This window comes from Embiotoca jacksoni, unplaced genomic scaffold, assembly GCF_022577435.1.
Source record: "Embiotoca jacksoni isolate LCO1_2020_lvr unplaced genomic scaffold, fEmbJac1.0.p SCAF_5, whole genome shotgun sequence".
In the NCBI taxonomy this organism is placed as follows: Eukaryota; Metazoa; Chordata; class Actinopteri; family Embiotocidae; genus Embiotoca; species Embiotoca jacksoni.
In genome coordinates, this window is record NW_027185403.1 from 17,260,405 (window position 1) to 17,277,414 (window position 17,010).

The 17,010-nt window shown below is 45.6% G+C and overlaps 1 protein-coding gene across 1 annotated transcript in view; it reads left to right on the forward strand.

The window, feature by feature from the left end:
• gpc4 (glypican 4) overlaps positions 1 to 17,010 on the forward strand; it is a 34,003-nt gene that overhangs the window by 13,350 nt on the left and 3,643 nt on the right. Inside the window, exons 2-6 of the mRNA XM_069171028.1 lie at positions 9,422 to 9,580; positions 14,508 to 14,905; positions 15,251 to 15,416; positions 16,627 to 16,757; positions 16,843 to 16,989. Coding sequence (XP_069027129.1) covers positions 9,422 to 9,580; positions 14,508 to 14,905; positions 15,251 to 15,416; positions 16,627 to 16,757; positions 16,843 to 16,989 — 1,001 coding nt within the window. The remainder of the gene's footprint in view (positions 1 to 9,421; positions 9,581 to 14,507; positions 14,906 to 15,250; positions 15,417 to 16,626; positions 16,758 to 16,842; positions 16,990 to 17,010) is intronic.

The following is a 17,010-nucleotide window of genomic DNA, read 5'->3' on the forward strand; positions in this document are numbered from 1 at the left end:
GCAGTTGATATACAGTTTTTGGACTTTCCTTATGGACTGGGACCTAAAAAGCATTACTGGTTGGGCCAAAACTCCTATAAACTTGTCATTACTCTATTTTTGTAAGGGCCTGAAATGTAGAAAAAGAGTAGGTGGAAATATTGCCCTGCCCTGATTATCTCCATATGAACAGCCGAGTCTCTAATAATGGTTTCCGCTTACAGCATAATGTTGTTGAACATTTTCTCCCTTTGCGGTGATTTGACCGTAGCTCAGAGTGAACGCAGGATATTCAAGTGGAAGACATGTAAATGTAATGCACGGACGGGTGCTACATTTATCTTGGCTTTTAAAATTCTTTTTAGTTCTTTCTCTTTCTGAATGACTCTCTTTAACATGGTTTGGAAAAGCTGGGGCCTAAATAGGGGCACAAAGATGCGTGGGTTTCCTCTTTAAGTTGGACCTTGGTATCACTATATGTGTGCGCTGCTGGCTCTAATGTAATTCTCACATTGGAAAGGACATCACTGGTTTGACTCTTCAGACAAGAGCAAGGAAAATCTGGACGAGGAAAGTGAACAAGACTCACTTTTTTCCCTCCCTAAAGTTCTGCTGGCATGATGCCCTTGAGCAAGAGTCTGCGGTTGCACTGACTAGCAGCCTGTGAATGTTTGTAAACCCCCCCCCCCCCCCAATCCATATATGCCTCCATGTTGTAAATACGACTGCGCTCTCACTTCTCACTCAGCTCGCCTGGTTAAAGCTTTTCTTGAAATGGGGCGAAGGGGGGTTATATTGTATAAGAGCACGTTTTGACTGCACTGGGAAAAATTGTGGTATAAAATTGGACACTAGTGGTTCGGAGAATCTATATTAACTGCTTCATAGTTTGACTCCTGCACATTTTGTTTTCATAACAGCAGACTGATCTCAAGCGGGAGATTCCATTGCTAAATCCTGCACAATTATGGAGTCTTGACAACATTCATTCTGTGTTTTGAATAGATGTGTGGGTTTCATTTCAAAATGACACATCCAACGTTCAGACAAATTTGTGGCTTTCCAAAGTAATTACTAAAAGTTGATAAAAGCAAAGTATTTTGAGTCTGTTGCTTCCAAATTGCTGATTTATTTATTTCCATATTAAACAGCGAATTATCAGAATTGTTTGAAACATGGAATTACTGCCTGAGAAACTTAATTGGAGAAGTTTTTGTTTTTTTTCTGAAAGCGATAAATGGTATTTTTGAATGAGTAATGTGTAAAAGGAATTTATTTTTTAAAATCCAGAGACAGACCACAACTGTGGGGCTCTTACAGATGAAAGACAGACAAAACGAACGGGCTGATTTGACAACATGCTGTAACAGGAAAGACTTTAAGAAGGGAAGGACTTAGAAAAGAGCAAATTGGTAAGATTTTGGAATTGAAATACCCAGCTGTTTGCTCCTATTTCATCGCTCTTGTTAGTTGTGGCTTCACCTCATGCTCTTTTACTTTGCCTGTTTTTTATTTATGACACAATCCAATTTATTTTGCCTGAACCAGACCGTCACGCGTGCAATTAAAACATTGCGCCTTTAAAAAGCAACGACATCAACATCCTCCGCCACAGGTTCAGCTCATGTGATCGAGCATGACAGGATGTGGAGCAGAAAAGAAAGTTAACCAGCAAATGGCACCAATCCCTTAACCCCCCCCTCCCCCCCTGGATAATTACACCCTAGACAGAGGTGAGGAGCAAGACGAAAATGTTATGGCTGCAGGGCGTGCGAATTTATAACAGTCTGTGTGAGTAATGCTCAGCAGACTGGCAGCACTCTCCTTTACATGTTACAGCAGGGAGTGTAATGTGCCTGTTAATAGTCCACCCTTGTATTCATGAGTGTTGTTTCTCATACTTCGCTGAATGTTTTGTTTTATATGTTGGACATTCACAGATAAATCAGAGCGACTTGGAATATGTTCACACGTTTTTTTTTTTCATGTTTTGAAATGAAATTACTTCGCTATCCATCACCTCAAATTTCCTGCATTCCACTGCGATTAAACTGTTACCTAAACTATGAGCTGCATACAATTTATCAATTGATTATTTAATTCAATTCAATTCAACTTTATTTATATAGCGCCAAATCACAACATGTGTTAAGTGCCATGAAATAACCTATTAAAGTCCTTACAGCAAGACGTTACAATATTATACAGAGAAACCCAACAATTCAACAATTCCCACATAAGCTAGGGGGGGACTCCTCTTTAAGGGAGAAAAACCTCCAACAGAGGGAAGGAAAAACTCCCTCTTAACAGGAAGAGACCTCCGACAGAACCAGGCTCAGAGGTGGACGGCCATCTGCCTCGACCGGTTGGGGTGAGAGGAGAGCAGAGAGAGAAAAGGACAGCATAGAGATAGAAGAGAAGAACTGTTGGTGGAGACGACAAGCGCAGGGCAGAGACATGCAGCTCCATGACGGGACATCTGTAAACGAAAGAACAGAAACTACACGAGCGAAGGAACTGAATGGAGACAACAGACAATAAGAAGAAACTATGGGAGAGAAAAAGATGGCGAGGTATGAGTCAGTTAAAGAGTAGGAGGAAAGAAAAGAAGCTCAGCATGTAACAAGGTCCCCCAGCAGCCTCGGCCTATAACAGCATACCGTAATTTCCGGACTATTGAGCGCACCTGAATATAAGCCGCACCCACTGAATTTTAAAAAAAAATAATTATTTTGAACATAAATAAGCCGCACATGTCTATAAGCCGCAGGTGCCTACCTGTACATTGAAACAAATGAACTTTACACAGGCTTTAATGAAACACGGCTTGTAACAAAAATAAAAATTTCAGCGTGACGGATGATTCGCCTTTCCTGTTGACAGTCCGAGTGAGAGGCAGGTCAAAGGTCAGAGGAACCTCATCCATATTTATGATGTCGTGCGGGCCAATGGTATGCTCCGCTATCTTTGCATCAGTGAATTTGCGGAAGTTTGAAACTTTTTCCTCGTAGTCAGGAGGGAGCTGCTGACACAGACACAGACTGATGGACAGGCCTTTACGTCTCATAAATCTGAGACACCACGACGGTCCACCTCTAAAATCCTCAAACTTCATTGCGGTGGCGATTGTTTTGGCTTTCAGTCGGATCTGCACAGTTGAAACACCTCGGCCGTCTGCTCTCTCTGTGTTGAGTCGGCTCTATTTCCTTTTCCAACAGCCAGATCTAATCGCCTTCAACTTGAAAGCTGCATCATGTGCATTTCTTCGTGTCTTTGCCATGATGAGGGTGACAAAATGACTACCGTAATCAGAATGATGGGAAGTTTGAGTGCGCTCGATTTAATCTAAACAGGAAACTAAAAAGTTACATTGTTTCACCTTAACCCGTTCGGCAACTTCATTGGTCGAAAGCTTCATGCCGCCAAAAAACTGAGCACCGTCACAGAATGTGTTTATTTGCTCAGTTTTTTGGCGGCATGAAGCTTGTGAAAGCGGGAAAAATCCATAAATTAGCCGCGTCATTGTTTAAGCCAAGAGGTTCAAAGCGTGGGAAAAAAGTAGCGGCTTATAGTCCGGAAATTACGGTAACTAAGGGTTGGTTCAGGTCTACCTGAGCCAGCCCTAACTATAGGCTTTATCAAAAAGGAACGTTTTGAGTCTAATCTTAAAGCTAAAGAGGGTTTCTGCCCCTCGAACACAAACTGGGAGCTGGTTCCACAGGAGAGGAGCCTGAAAACTGAAGGCTCTGCCTCCCATTCTACTTCTGGAAACTCTAGGAACCACAAGCAGACCAGCGTACTGAGAGCGAAGTGCTCTGCTAGGATTATATGGTTCTATAAGATCTCTAAGATATGATGGAGCCTGGTCATGTAGGGCTTTGTAAGTCATCAAGAGAATTTTAAATTGTATTCTTGATTTCACAGGAAGCCAGTGAAGAGAAGATAAAACTGGAGAAATATGATCTCTCTTGCTAAATCCCGTCAGTACTCTTGCTGCAGCATTTTGGATCAGCTGCAGGGTTTTTAATGAGTAATTTGGACATCCTAACAGCAAGGAATTACAATAATCTAGCCTGGAAGTAACAAACGCATGAATGAGTTTTTCTGCATCACGCTGAGGAAGGATTTTCCTGATTTTATTAATATTACGTAGATGAAAGAAGGCAGTTCTGGAGATTTGCTTTATCTGGTGGCTAAAGGACAAATCCTCATCAAAGATGACTCCAAGGTTCCTCACAGTTTTGCTGGAGGCCAAGATAACGTCATCTAGAGTAACTAAGTGATTACAGAAAGAGCTTCTGAGGTGTTTAGGACCAAGTACAATAACTTCCGTTTTGTCTGAATTTAGAAGCAGGAAGTTTTTGGTCATCCAGGCCTTTATGTCTTTTAGACAGGCTTCAAGTTTTACTAACTGATTAGTTTCATTTGGTTTTAAAGAAAGATATAGCTGATTGTCATCTGCATAACAATGTAAGTTGATGCAGTGCTTCCTGATGACATCTCCTAATGGAAGCATGTACAAAGTAAAAAGTATTGGGCCTAACACTGAGCCTTGTGGAACTCCATAACTAACTCTTGTTTGTCTGGAAGACTCATTGTTGACATGGACAAACTGGAATCTATCTGATAAGTAGGATTTGAACCAGTCTAATGCAGTTCCTTTAATCCTCATAACGTCTTCTAATCTCTGTAATAAGATCGTATGATCAATCGTATCAAAAGCAGCACTGAGGTCCAGAAGAACAAGTACAGAGACGAGTCCATTATCTGAGGCTAACAAAAGGCCGTTAGTAACTTTCGCCAGAGCTGTTTCTGTGCTATGATGAACTCTAAAGCCTGACTGAAAATCTTCAAACAGATCATTCCTTTGTAAATGATCAAAAAGTTGATTTGCAACAACTTTTTCAAGGATTTTAGAAATAAACGTCAAGTTGGAAATTGGTCTGTAGTTTCCTAAAACAGCTGATCAAGAGTTGGCTTTTTAAGTAAAGGTTTAATTACAGCCACTTTAAAAGCCTGCGGTACATAGCCGGTTACAATAGAGAGGTTGATCTGATCTAATATGGAAGTATTAATTAAAGGGAAGACTTCCTTAAAAAGTTTAGTTGGGATGGGATCTAACAGACAGCTAGAGGATACAGATGAAGAAATAACTAGTTAACTCGAGAGCTCAACAGGAGAGAAATGTTCCAAGTTTACATCTGGTCCTACAGTTGCTTCCAGGGCTGCTGTGCTTAACATCACATCAGTGATGGTGTCAGGAAGGGTCTGCCCGATTCTCTCCCTAATAGTAAGAATTTTATTAGTAAAGAAGTTAATGAAGTCATTACTGCTGAGAGCTGAAGGAATAGAGGGCTCGACAGAACTGTGACTCTTTGTCAGCCTGCTACAGTGCTGAAAAAAACCCTGAGGTTCTTGTTGTCTTCTATTAATGATGAATAATATAAAGTTATATTTACACATGTTAAAGGTTGTGTGAAAGCTCTGAGGTTTGGTTCAGACACAGACAACCAGGCTCCAATTAGTGATAGACGAAGGTGAATGGTTGGGGACACGTGGTACCCCAATGGCCTCCTTCACAACTCTCTTGGCGGTTTTAGTGATGTCTTGGGTTGAGGAGGGTACAGAAATAATCCTCGAGGAACTTCAGATTGGAGCGTTTGACTGGTGAGGGATCCTATTTATATTTTTTGCACGTGTCTGGGACTTTTAAGTCTCTTAATTGCCCGTATGTGTGTTTTTTTTTTTTTGGTTTGTGTGTTGGTGGTGTTATTATTGGAATGACTGAGGTTTGGGGCGTGAGTTACTGTGTGTGGTGGATGTGCTGGTTGGCGGACAGGGGAGGTCAGAGGACAGGACCTCTCTCAGAGGAGTCGCTGTTAACCCCTGACCTTGCTGGTTAAGCCTGCAGGGTGGTGGCGGGCGAGGCGGAGGTGGACGGGGGCGGGGGGGGGGGGGGGGGGGGGCACTTTGAGGTCTGTCTGGTTCAGAGGCACGTGATGGCAAGCAGAGGGGGTGGTGAGGTGTCTAATCTGGTTTTTGTCTGCGAGGCGTTTTCACCTCCCCCACCACCCTTCCTCTGAGAACAGCGTTTGAGAGGCAGGACAATGTCAAAGGGAAGTGACTTATTTTATGAGCCATTTAAAGGGATGGTGGTCTCCCCGAAAGGGAAGGCAGAGAAGCGTCGCAGAGTGGCTGAATACCACGACACACCGTCACATGTTTGTTTACAAGATGCTGCCCTCTTGTTTTGACCACCATAAATGGCAGTTTTCCTCTTCTAAGTGACACTTGAACAATGCTGTGTCACTTTGCCTTATTACATCTTAAAGTAGTTGGGAAACTGGAGGGGCGAGAGGCCCCTCAAAGGAGCTCCTCAGCAGCTCACCCATCACACAAAGACTATTCATGCCAGTGATGGCAAAGAAATGACTGATGCATCAACTGACAAAGCTTTTTCTGAAATAGTGAGGCAGAAATGTGTCAGTGGGATGTTGATTTTTATAAGACCTAACTGTTCCTGTTAACCGTCCGCTCTCTTTTTGTTCCAGCTGTGCCATTTTTCTCCCAGCGGTCGGAGAAGTTGGCTGCCAAAATGTTTTCTCAAAATATGCATTAGCTAAGAATCTTCAGTTTTCAGAGACTTAATCCTTTGAGCTAACAATGTGACATTTGTACAGACATTCCTGTGAAATATTGACCATCTCACTTTTATTTGTGTACTTTGGTAACTAGGGCTATTTTCCACATGGATATAGCCGTTTTGATTGTACGCCTGCACTGTGGGCAAGCAGGGGGCCCAGCTCGAGGAGAGACTGGATGGCTGTTTCACCTAAAAGTACTGTGTGTGTGTGTGTGTGTGTGTGTGTGTGTGTGTGTGTGTGTGTGTGTGTGTGTGTGTGTGCGCGCGTGCGTGCGTGCGTGCGTGCGTGCGTGCGTGCGTGCGTGCGCATGCTGCTCCCTGTACCTCCAATCATGCTTGTACAAAGAGCCATGTGTTGAGCAGTGATGTGATGTGTGAATATGTTTAGGTAGGGGCTGCCAACTGTGCCTGGGTATGTGTGTGTGCGTGTGCGTGTGCGTGTGTGTGTGTTTGTTTGTGTACGTGTGTTTGTGTACGTGCGTACAGGAGGGGGCTGGGTGGAGTGGGTGATGGTTGGAGGGAGAGAGATGAGTTTGAGGAGAGGATTGTGAGAGAAGCAGTGACTTGAGGCTTATTTGGACTCAATCCCAGACGGAGGGGTCCAGTTTATGGCGCCAGGGTGCATCCCTCCCTCTGGTGCCCTGGTTAGATGATTGTAATGCTCTGAGTCACTTCTGACCCAGCAGTTCTAATTTTTTTTTTATTTTTATTTTTATTTTTATTTTTTTAACATTTTAGCTTCTATTTCAGAGATGCTGTGAATTTGACCAAAAATGTTGTGTTCATCATTCAAGGTTTTTTGGAGTGTTTTTAAAAAAATAAAAATAAAAAATAAATAAATAAATAAATATATATATATATATATATATATTTTTTATTTTTTTTTTTATTTTATTTTTTTATAGTTTTCAATAGTTATACAGCATGCAGCCCTCATAAAGCTGAGGCAAACTTGATCTGTATGGAAGTTTACATGTGTAAAATAAACAAGTCACCAAAGTCAAGTTTTGATGGGCGTTTTCTATTACATTCACGAAAAGAATGAAAACAACCTCAAGACGGCACCGGAAAACAAATCCACATTGTCAGGTTGTCATGACAACACATTAAGCATCGCGACCACCAACGATAAAAGATGATAACAGAGCCAGCTTCAACAACCTGAATCTAAATCTAAACTGCAGTTCGACACACCGAGCCACAGAATAAAACGTTTTCTGACGAAGAAGGACTGACGCCGGCTGTTCGTATCAACGGGTTCATCAAGACAACTCGCTGCGGTGTAAACAACGGCTGGCGGTTTGGGGGTGTTTTTGGGATCTGTATGCAGACATTTTCATGTGTCATACAAGTTTGAACTAGTCAGGAATTAGTGTTTAATGCAGGAAATAAGAAAAAGACAAACGTTAAAAGACATGTAAAGAACCAGCAGTCTTTTCACAGGTATTGATACATTGGTACGGTGACGTGGGAGCTCGTTGCAAGATCCACTTTGAGATTCGGAAATGGGAGTTTGCGGTGTTGAATGGAACTCTGATGCGTTTCAAGTTTACAGATACAAGATTTATATCACTGATGATTTTCACATCACGGGTAATGTCGAAGCTCCAGTCCAGGCACTCGCAGACATGCAAGTCCTGTAAGTAGCAGGAGCGCGTCCATGCACACAGTTGGTGAGCACAAGCTGGTGGGGAAAACTAAACAGGCTGTTGGTGCTGGATGCAATGAAAGGATCCCTGTGTTCTCCCAAATTCCAACAGCCACATTTTAAACAAAACATTATTGCAGCTGCGACTTTGCATTCGTCCTCCCGTGACCCTCCTGTTAATTGGATGTTAAACTCTGTTTCGACAAATTTGACGGTTTCTGCTTTATCGAAGGCTGTATTTAGGTTTTGACAGCGTACGAGCACAGAGTAGTTTGTATTGAGGTTTTTGGCTCCGTCCACAGCCGCGTTCCCGCTAATGTATATCAGTTTGAATATGTTAACTTGTCTACTTCAACTTTTGCTGAACATTTCTACGCGAGAGGAAAAGAGGCTGTGAAGAATTGATCACTTCACATTCAGATGCCCAGAGTCATATAAGGAAATCATACCGGAACACTTTCAATTCACAAGTTTCCGCTTTTGCTCTCGGAGAATATTTTCAAATCATGATGGACTTCGGTGGTCAATACTTCGCTAAAAATGATGCAAAGGTGTATCTGCATGAATGTGCTGGTGGCTGAAGTCGGACTTCTCGCCTGCAAAGTGGGTGAAAAGTTAATCCGCTCCTCTTAAAGACTGTTTTGGAAGGACACCACTCGGGGAAAGCTTCAGCACTGAACTATCAATCTAGACGGGGGAGTGCCAGGATAAGAGCAAGCCTCCATAAAGTGGCCCGCTAAAGACTGCTCTGAGCTGAGTGTTGCAATTAGGTGCAGTTAAGGGGGGGTTTAACAGCCGAGGTGCATTTGATTTGGTGAAAGGGGAACCTGTTATTTAAAGGTCTCATCCCACACAAGAAATTGCTTGTGATTTTTGAAAGTAAAATGTCCACTGAAATTGGCCCATTGTCTTGTTTAATTGTAGCCGCACAGACCCAATCTGTGTCGCTCTTTGGGTGTTCGGAATATTAATTGAGCTTAAATTGTTATTTCCTTAATTTAATCCCTTTAGAGACCTTCTGTCACTTTCTAATCTGATCTTATTCGTTTGTCTAAAGTAACAGACTTGAAAGACTTTGTGTTGATGTAAGTCATGCGGATAGTTTCCTGTATCGCACTGTATTTAACGCGTTTGCTCCTCGTCTCTTCCAGATGCCCCCCTGAAAGTGTGTCCGCAGGGTTTCTCCTGCTGCACGCTGGAGATGGAGGAGAAGCTGAGTCAGCAGAGCCACACGGAGATCAAAGCTCCCGTGTCCAGGTTTAGCACCAACCTACAATCCACCTTCAAACAGAAGCACGACCACTTTGACAGTAAGCCAACACACTTCCCCAAACAAACACGCGCGCGCACACACACACACACACACACACACACACACACACACACACACACACACACACACACACACACACACACACACACACACACACGGCAGCCACTTTTCAGACCACATTGTGCTGCTGGCTGCAGTTTTCCCATCGCAGCCCTTGTGCTGCACAATTTTTGACGGACGCTCCCACCTGCCAGTGCACTGCCCGAAGCGGAGACAGTCAGTCTGTGTCTGTTGGCCTGTCCACCTGTCTCTCAGCGTCTTAGGTCCCTGCCTCATCGTCCCCCCTTGCAGCGTGGTCCTCCCCCTCCCCCCATATACCAGCTTCCCTCGTCTCCAGAGAGACATGCATGCTTCCAGACGGACCACACACATCCTCAGATTTAGTCTCCTCTGTACTTCCTGTTCCTCCGTGTGTGAGCACATGTGTGTATGCCTGTAAATATTGGGATCAGGTTTCCCCTGCTGAGGGCTGCAGCGCATGGGAACATGCAACAGTGCTGACTCACAGAGGAAGCAGGGCAGCTTTGAATACCCTCAGCCACCCAACCGCTGCCGCTCTGCGAGGAAGCCTGATAAGATAGAGAGGAGAGGACCGAACGGGAAGAAAGCATCGGATCCAAACGTTTCTAAAGACATCTTGCTTGTTAAGGGAGGTTATGTGCATCGTTTGCCGCGTCGCTGTGCGTGCACATGCGTGCCCGTGCATTCGCAGGTCAGAGACCTCCAGGTCTTATGTGTCTGTGAAAGGCAGCGAGGGATAGTCAGTAACGGGGAGCTTGTGTATTGCAGCCAGATGTGAAGAGGAATGTGACGTGTCGGAATGCAGCGGCTGCTCGAGCCGTCCCGCCCCTCGTCCTCGTCCTCGTCTTCTCCTCTCTTACTGCCCTTTGTCCCCATCTCATGACTCACGCTCCCAAAAAAACCCTGTTGCCCCTCAGACCCTTCGTTCTCTCTCCGTCTCAATGTTGTTTAAGTTATTATTTGTTTTCTTAGTTCTGTCCTCCACTTTCTTTTTAGGTCTTTGCTACTTCTTGCGCAACTCATCTAGTGCTTTGTGACCATGTTTGAGAGCTGCTGGCATTATTAAGTGATATATCAGTCATTTTCTTGTTAAATCGTGTAGTCCATGAAATATGAACATAATGTGAAAAATGCCTCCAAAGCTGATGGTGATGTTTTCAGGTGTCTGTTTTGATGTTTTGGTGACCAACCGTCCAAATCTCAAAGATTTTCAGTTTACTAAGTTAGAAAACCAGAAAACATTTTCACGTAAAAGGAGGGAAGAAGGTCTCCCACCAAGATTGTTTAAAGTCACAGAAAAGTGGTGAGACTCCGAGATGTTTTGGGTCTTTGATGTTGAGGAAGTGATTCCACAACCACAACTGTCCTGACAATGTAACGCCATGTTTTAAATACCTATAAACCATCTTGCTTTTAAAATATTTGAGGTGTCACATTTATCTAGTTATAGGACACCAAACAAACTGTTGCATAAATATTACTTTTAAGCATATCTTTCCTCTAATATCCAACTTAAAATGTTATCAGACTGATGCTGCAAACATTATAAAGAAATTGGTTAAAGCCCAAACAGCTGTAAGGTTGTCTATTTGGCCAGGAGGAGGCAGCGCTGAGGATGAAGGTGAAACTCTTCCCTGCTCTTCCTCCCCCTCTGCGCCCCCTCTTCATCACTGCAGGCAGATTGCTGCTGTCTCTGAACCGTTAGATGTGGGATCTCTTTACAAAGGCATGCTGTGCTCTCTTCCACTTGAGCCATTAGACCGTCTCTCTCACTGGATATTGTGACTGGCTCGGGTTGCCCGTCCTATTATTTCCTCTTGTCACATCGAGACACCCTGAAGGAGGCACTTCCAGCCGGTGAAACCGGCACAGGAAGTGCTCCATCATTATGTTTACTGTTACTGAAGAATGACAGTAACAATGATGACATCATTACTGCTCACAAGGAGAGGGGAGCATAGGAGCATAAACACAGCTGCAGCCGTACATGAAGACGAACGCAACAACATGCACTCGCACACTAACAAACTCAGGAAGCGGTGTATGTGATTAGGCAGGCTCTCATCATGCGCCTGGAGTCATGGCCAATTAAAACCAGAGCCAGGAATAGTTCTCCCCTGTCTGTGTCTTGTCACCGTGTGTTTGTCCTGGCCTCGGCCTGTCTGTCCTGTTGCACTGACCCTGTCCAGCAGAGCAAGTCTATGTCTGGGATTTAAGCACTTGGATTAAGGCCCCTTGCCTCCAGACACACACAACAAGAGACATCCATCTGAAGCACTGAGGACCAACAGCAGGAGGGACAGAATCCCATCCCATAAGAAAAGGGAGAAGCACAAGGACTAATTGGCACAAATAGGATGCAATTACTGCCTGGGCTGGGATTGGGAGGAGCGGAGTTTATAGGGACACGGTTGGGATGTGTGGGGGAGGGGGGAGCGGGGGGCTCCTCAGAGGAGGAAGTGGGAGGGAGGAGTGGGAGGAGATCGGTCAGCTCTTCTGTTCCTGTGATGGATTGGGTTTAAGATCATTGTACATAATTTAGGGCTTTCTCTGCAACATGTGGAAATGGTGACCGGCTGGAGAGGAGGGAAAAGACTCGGGAGCCAGCAGTCGTCTGTCTTCCTTACATTTTGCTACAACTTCCACTCTCTTATGTAACCTTTCACCCAGATTCTGTCAGACCGTTGGCTGAGTGACAGGCACATTTTTAATGGAAAAATCCTGAGGGAGTGCGCAGCTCCTCGGCCTGTTGGCAGACGGCTGCGTGTCATAAACTGTTTTTAATGACAATGCAAGATGCCTGTGTAATGCTGCTCATACTTCAGACCCCTCCGCTCCGGCCAAAGACCTCTTCCCTCCTGCTGCCACCGCTCAAGCTGCTCCCTTTTTAACCCGTGGGTTTGTCCAAACTCATTATGGGGCTTATCTGTTTAGCATATAGGTATTACCACTCTAATAAACTATAGAAAGGAAGTAGAGTTTTGAGTTGTTCTCATGCTTCATGCCTCTTCCTCCTCTTCTTCACCTACTGGGGCTCCTTTCACTGACTTTCAACTTGTGGCTACTATGACATTCCAGCGGTGGGGGTGGACCATTTCTGTTTTAATCTCTGTCAATGGAGCGTGGAACTTGGTGCCCTCTCCCCATGGCTGTGTGTGTGTGTGCATTTGTGTTGGAGGGGAGGGAGGGCGGGCAGTGATGGCGGGGAGGTAAATGGAGGGGCTGCAGTGTTTCCGGTATCCTTGGTGACACAGTGGGGATTTGGAGTTAAAAAAGCCCTCAACTTAACCCACCCCAAGCTGCCCTCACCCCTCCCCTGTCTCATTTTTTCTTTTTAGTGTGTCAGTCTGAAGTGGAAGTGACAGCACTACTTGGGGACTGTGTGTGTGTGTGTGTGTGTGTGTGTGTGTGTGTGTGTGTGTGTGTGTGTGTGTGTGTGTGTGTGTGTGTGTGTGTGTGTGTGTGTGTGTGTGTGTGTTCGTTCTGGTGGCAGTGAGCGTTTAGTGACTCCCCCTGTGAGAGCATGGGAACTTTACATTTCAAAGCCATGCAGTGGGCACCCAGAGAAACTGCAGCGGGACAGAAGTTTTGCTCGCAAAGGGCAGCGAAGGGGAGACAGACAAAAAAACAAACAAAAAATAGAGATGAGTGAAAGGGGGGGGGGGTGACTGAATGCTAGCACGCATGTGAGACTGAAGGTGAAACATTTTTCAGACTCTGGAATTCTCATTTTGTCCAGATTAAAAAAGTTTGGGGGGCAAGAAGGGAAGAAGGGGGTGTCCGTGGGAGAGGGGGGCCTGGATTATTGGGGGTGGGGGTAAGTGGTAAGGGGGGAGATGGACATTCCTCAGGATGAAGTAGGTCATTGTTCCCTGTCTCTAGTGAAGAGAGCTCTCTGAAGGAACTGATGAAGTGAAAGCAGCCGAGGGAGGGAGATGCAGGGCTGGATGGGGGGTACAGGTCCATATAGGAGAGGGGAGGGGGGGGGCGGAGGGGGGTGGCATTATTCAGTAATCCTATTGAAAATGCCTCTGAAGGACAGTCCAAGAGAAGGCGGCAGAAAGGAAAGCGAATGGAATGTGACAACAGAAAAATGCCATTGATGGTGGTCAGTTTGAAGCAGATTGATGTGGAGAGACATCTCCGCTGAAAAGTCCACAGAGACGAAGAGCAGCGCTGCTCGTTCAGCATGACCGAGATGCTCCAGCTCCACCTTTCACCCCTCCTGCTTCACTCCTCATCTCCCACCCCACCCACACACACACACACACACACACACACACACACACACACACACACACACACACACACACACACACACACACACACACACACACACACACACACACACACAAAAACCCCTTACACATTCCTCTGCCTTTCATTCAAGACTTTATGCTTAAGCTGTTTCTGTGTGGACACTCAAAATGTCAGGACATGATGCCAGGTGAAGTGGACTAACGTCAGTCTGATTACTCGGGGTGAGAGGGAGAGAGCAGAGGTTTGGGAGGAAGGCCAAACATGGACTCTTAACATAATTTTAGATACGACTCAGCTGAGCCTCACAATGTGTTTTTTTTATAGGAAGTTCCGTTTTGTGGAGTTTGAATCTGTTTCTCCCAAACAACACAAATCAAATCAGGGAGATGTTGGGTTAGTGATTGATAAAATCCTCTGTATATGTTAGAAGCAGCATGTTATCCTTCACACAAATTCAATTTCCTTCATGACATCTTTAGAAAGAATCCCTCCCCGTGGACGCATGTTGAAATGTTAACAATATAATATTGTTTCTTTGGCAATCTCAGAATTTAGTCATCACACTGAACCACTCCTCTTCTTCTTCTTCTTCTTCTTTTTTTTTTGTTTTTTTTGCTCCACAGAGTTTTTCCGTGAGCTTTTGAAAAATGCGGAGGCTTCAATGCACAGCATGTTTGTGCGTACGTACGGGATGATGTACGTGCAGAACGCGGAGCTCTTCAAGAACTTCTTCGAGTCCCTGATGAGGTACTACGTGTCCGGCAGCGCCGCCGTCAACCTGGACTCTATGCTGTCGGACTTCTGGGCCGACCTCCTGGAGAGGATGTTCCGGCTGGTCAACGTGCAGTACGAGTTCAGCGATGCCTACATGGAGTGCGTCAGCCGGCACACGGAGCAGCTGCAGCCCTTCGGCGACGTGCCGCGCAAACTCCGTATCCAGCTGACGCGGGCCTTCGTGGCCGCGCGCATCTTCGTGCGCGGCCTGACGCTCATGCCAGAGGTGGTCAATAAAGTGTCTACGGTGAGTGAGAGGTGCTTTCGTGTTCTCTGAAAAGTCTTCTCCCTGAAGTCCCGTCCATCTCGTCTCCATGTCTCTGACTTCACATCTTTCTTGGAAGAGCTGGTTGCGGTTCTAACTCTCCGTCTCTGATAACATAAACCACTTTGACTGTTCTGCTTTGACATGTTTTTCCACAGAACTGAATGATTCATTGATGATTAGATTATAAAGCTCTGTGGAATTGGCTTGTACTCAGAAGAAGCATGACCGTTCATTTCATAAGTATGTGTCCACGATGGTGTTGGGAGAGTGTTTGTGCTGCGGTGCAGTGAAAACAGTCTGCTGACGGGTCTCTGCCTCCTCCAGGTCAGCGCGTCTCCCAGCTGTGTGCGAGCGGCCATGAAGATGTTGTACTGTCCCTACTGCTCGGGCCAGGTGGCCCTGAAGCCCTGCCAGAATTACTGTCTGAATGTGATGCGGGGGTGTTTGGCGAACCAGGCGGACTTGGACACAGAATGGAACAACTTCCTCGGTAAGCAGACGACATGTGAACAAGGACACCTTCTGCAGCCATTAATAAACTTGACCACGACGGCACCCGCTCACGATAGCTTGAAGTGTTTGATTTGGCAACGCGTTGCACTCATACAACCTCCCTCCTGCCCCCCTCCAACCTCCCTCCTACCCTCCCTCCCCGCACTCATATTTCACCACGGATCGTTAAAGTTTTATCTTATTTGACCAAATATAATCTGAAAACACACCCTTCTTTCTCCCCGTGGGCATGAAACCCAGTGACGTGATGGGATTGATAGAATTGGGATGATAAATTAAATATACGGCACTTTGGCAAGAACACATTAAACAAATGGAGAGTTGTTAAAAGTCCTGTACAAACACGCCCCTCATTCTTTAGTGTCTCGTATAAGTGCAGCAGAGGGACACGCTGTACGCGCAGTACACACATGCGTACACGCTTGTACACGCGCGCTGTACACACACGTGCGTACATGCTTGTACACGCGTATACACGCCCGCTGTACGCCCGCTGTACACGCTTGTACACACCCGCTGTACACGCATGCTGTACACGCTTGTACACACCCGCTGTACACACGTGTACACGCTTGTACACACCCGCTGTACACGCACGCTGTACAGCTTGTACACCCACGCTGTACACGCTTGTACACGCGTATACACGCCCGCTGTACATGCGTATACACGCCCGCTGTACACGCTTGTACACCCGTGCGTACACGCTTGTACACACCCGCTGTACACGCTCGTACACGCTTGTACACGTGCGCTGTACACGCTTGTACACGCTGCAGCCCTCAGCATGAATGCAGCTCTTGTGTTGTGTAAACACAGACCGAGATCAGTTTCATTACGTTCAGGTGGTGCAAATATCCTCAATTCTTCACTGTATGTATTTCGTTTATCCTACATGGCAGACTTGTGAGACAAAAAGCATGTTTTGTGACGTGTATATCACCTTTAAATGTGTCTGCTGACTGCTGCTGTCTGTACAGGCATCTGGTTTCTGTTGCCTCCTCGCTGTGCTGCAGATTTACTCTGCCATAACATAAATGCCTGTCTCACTGGTTAACAGTCTCCTACTCCTGTGCATGTGCTTCCACCTAGTGGTAGCTTTGTGTGGCATCGCAACAACTGTATAAAAAACCATTCATTCCCATGTGTTGACTGTACGTTTAAGGCTGTGATGTTCTGCTTTTCAGATGCCATGCTCGGTCTGGCTGAGAGGCTCGAAGGTCCCTTTAATTTTGAGACAGTCGTGGAGCCCATTGATGTGAAGATTTCAGATGCCATCATGAACATGCAGGAGAACAGCATGCAAGTGTCCCAGAAAGTCAGTATCATTTTAGTCTTTTCCATGTAAACGAAGACAGAATCAAAAGATTCAGCTCCACTCAGTGCACTTCTTCTTGTTCCAGGTTTTCCAAGGATGCGGGACGCCTAAACCAAGCGTGGCCTTCCGTTCCACCCGTTCTGTGAAAGAAACGGGCTTTCCTGGCCGCTTCCGCCCTTACAGCCCCGACACAAGACCCACTACTGCTGCTGGGACCAGTTTAGATCGATTGGTGAGGACGAAGAAAACCCCA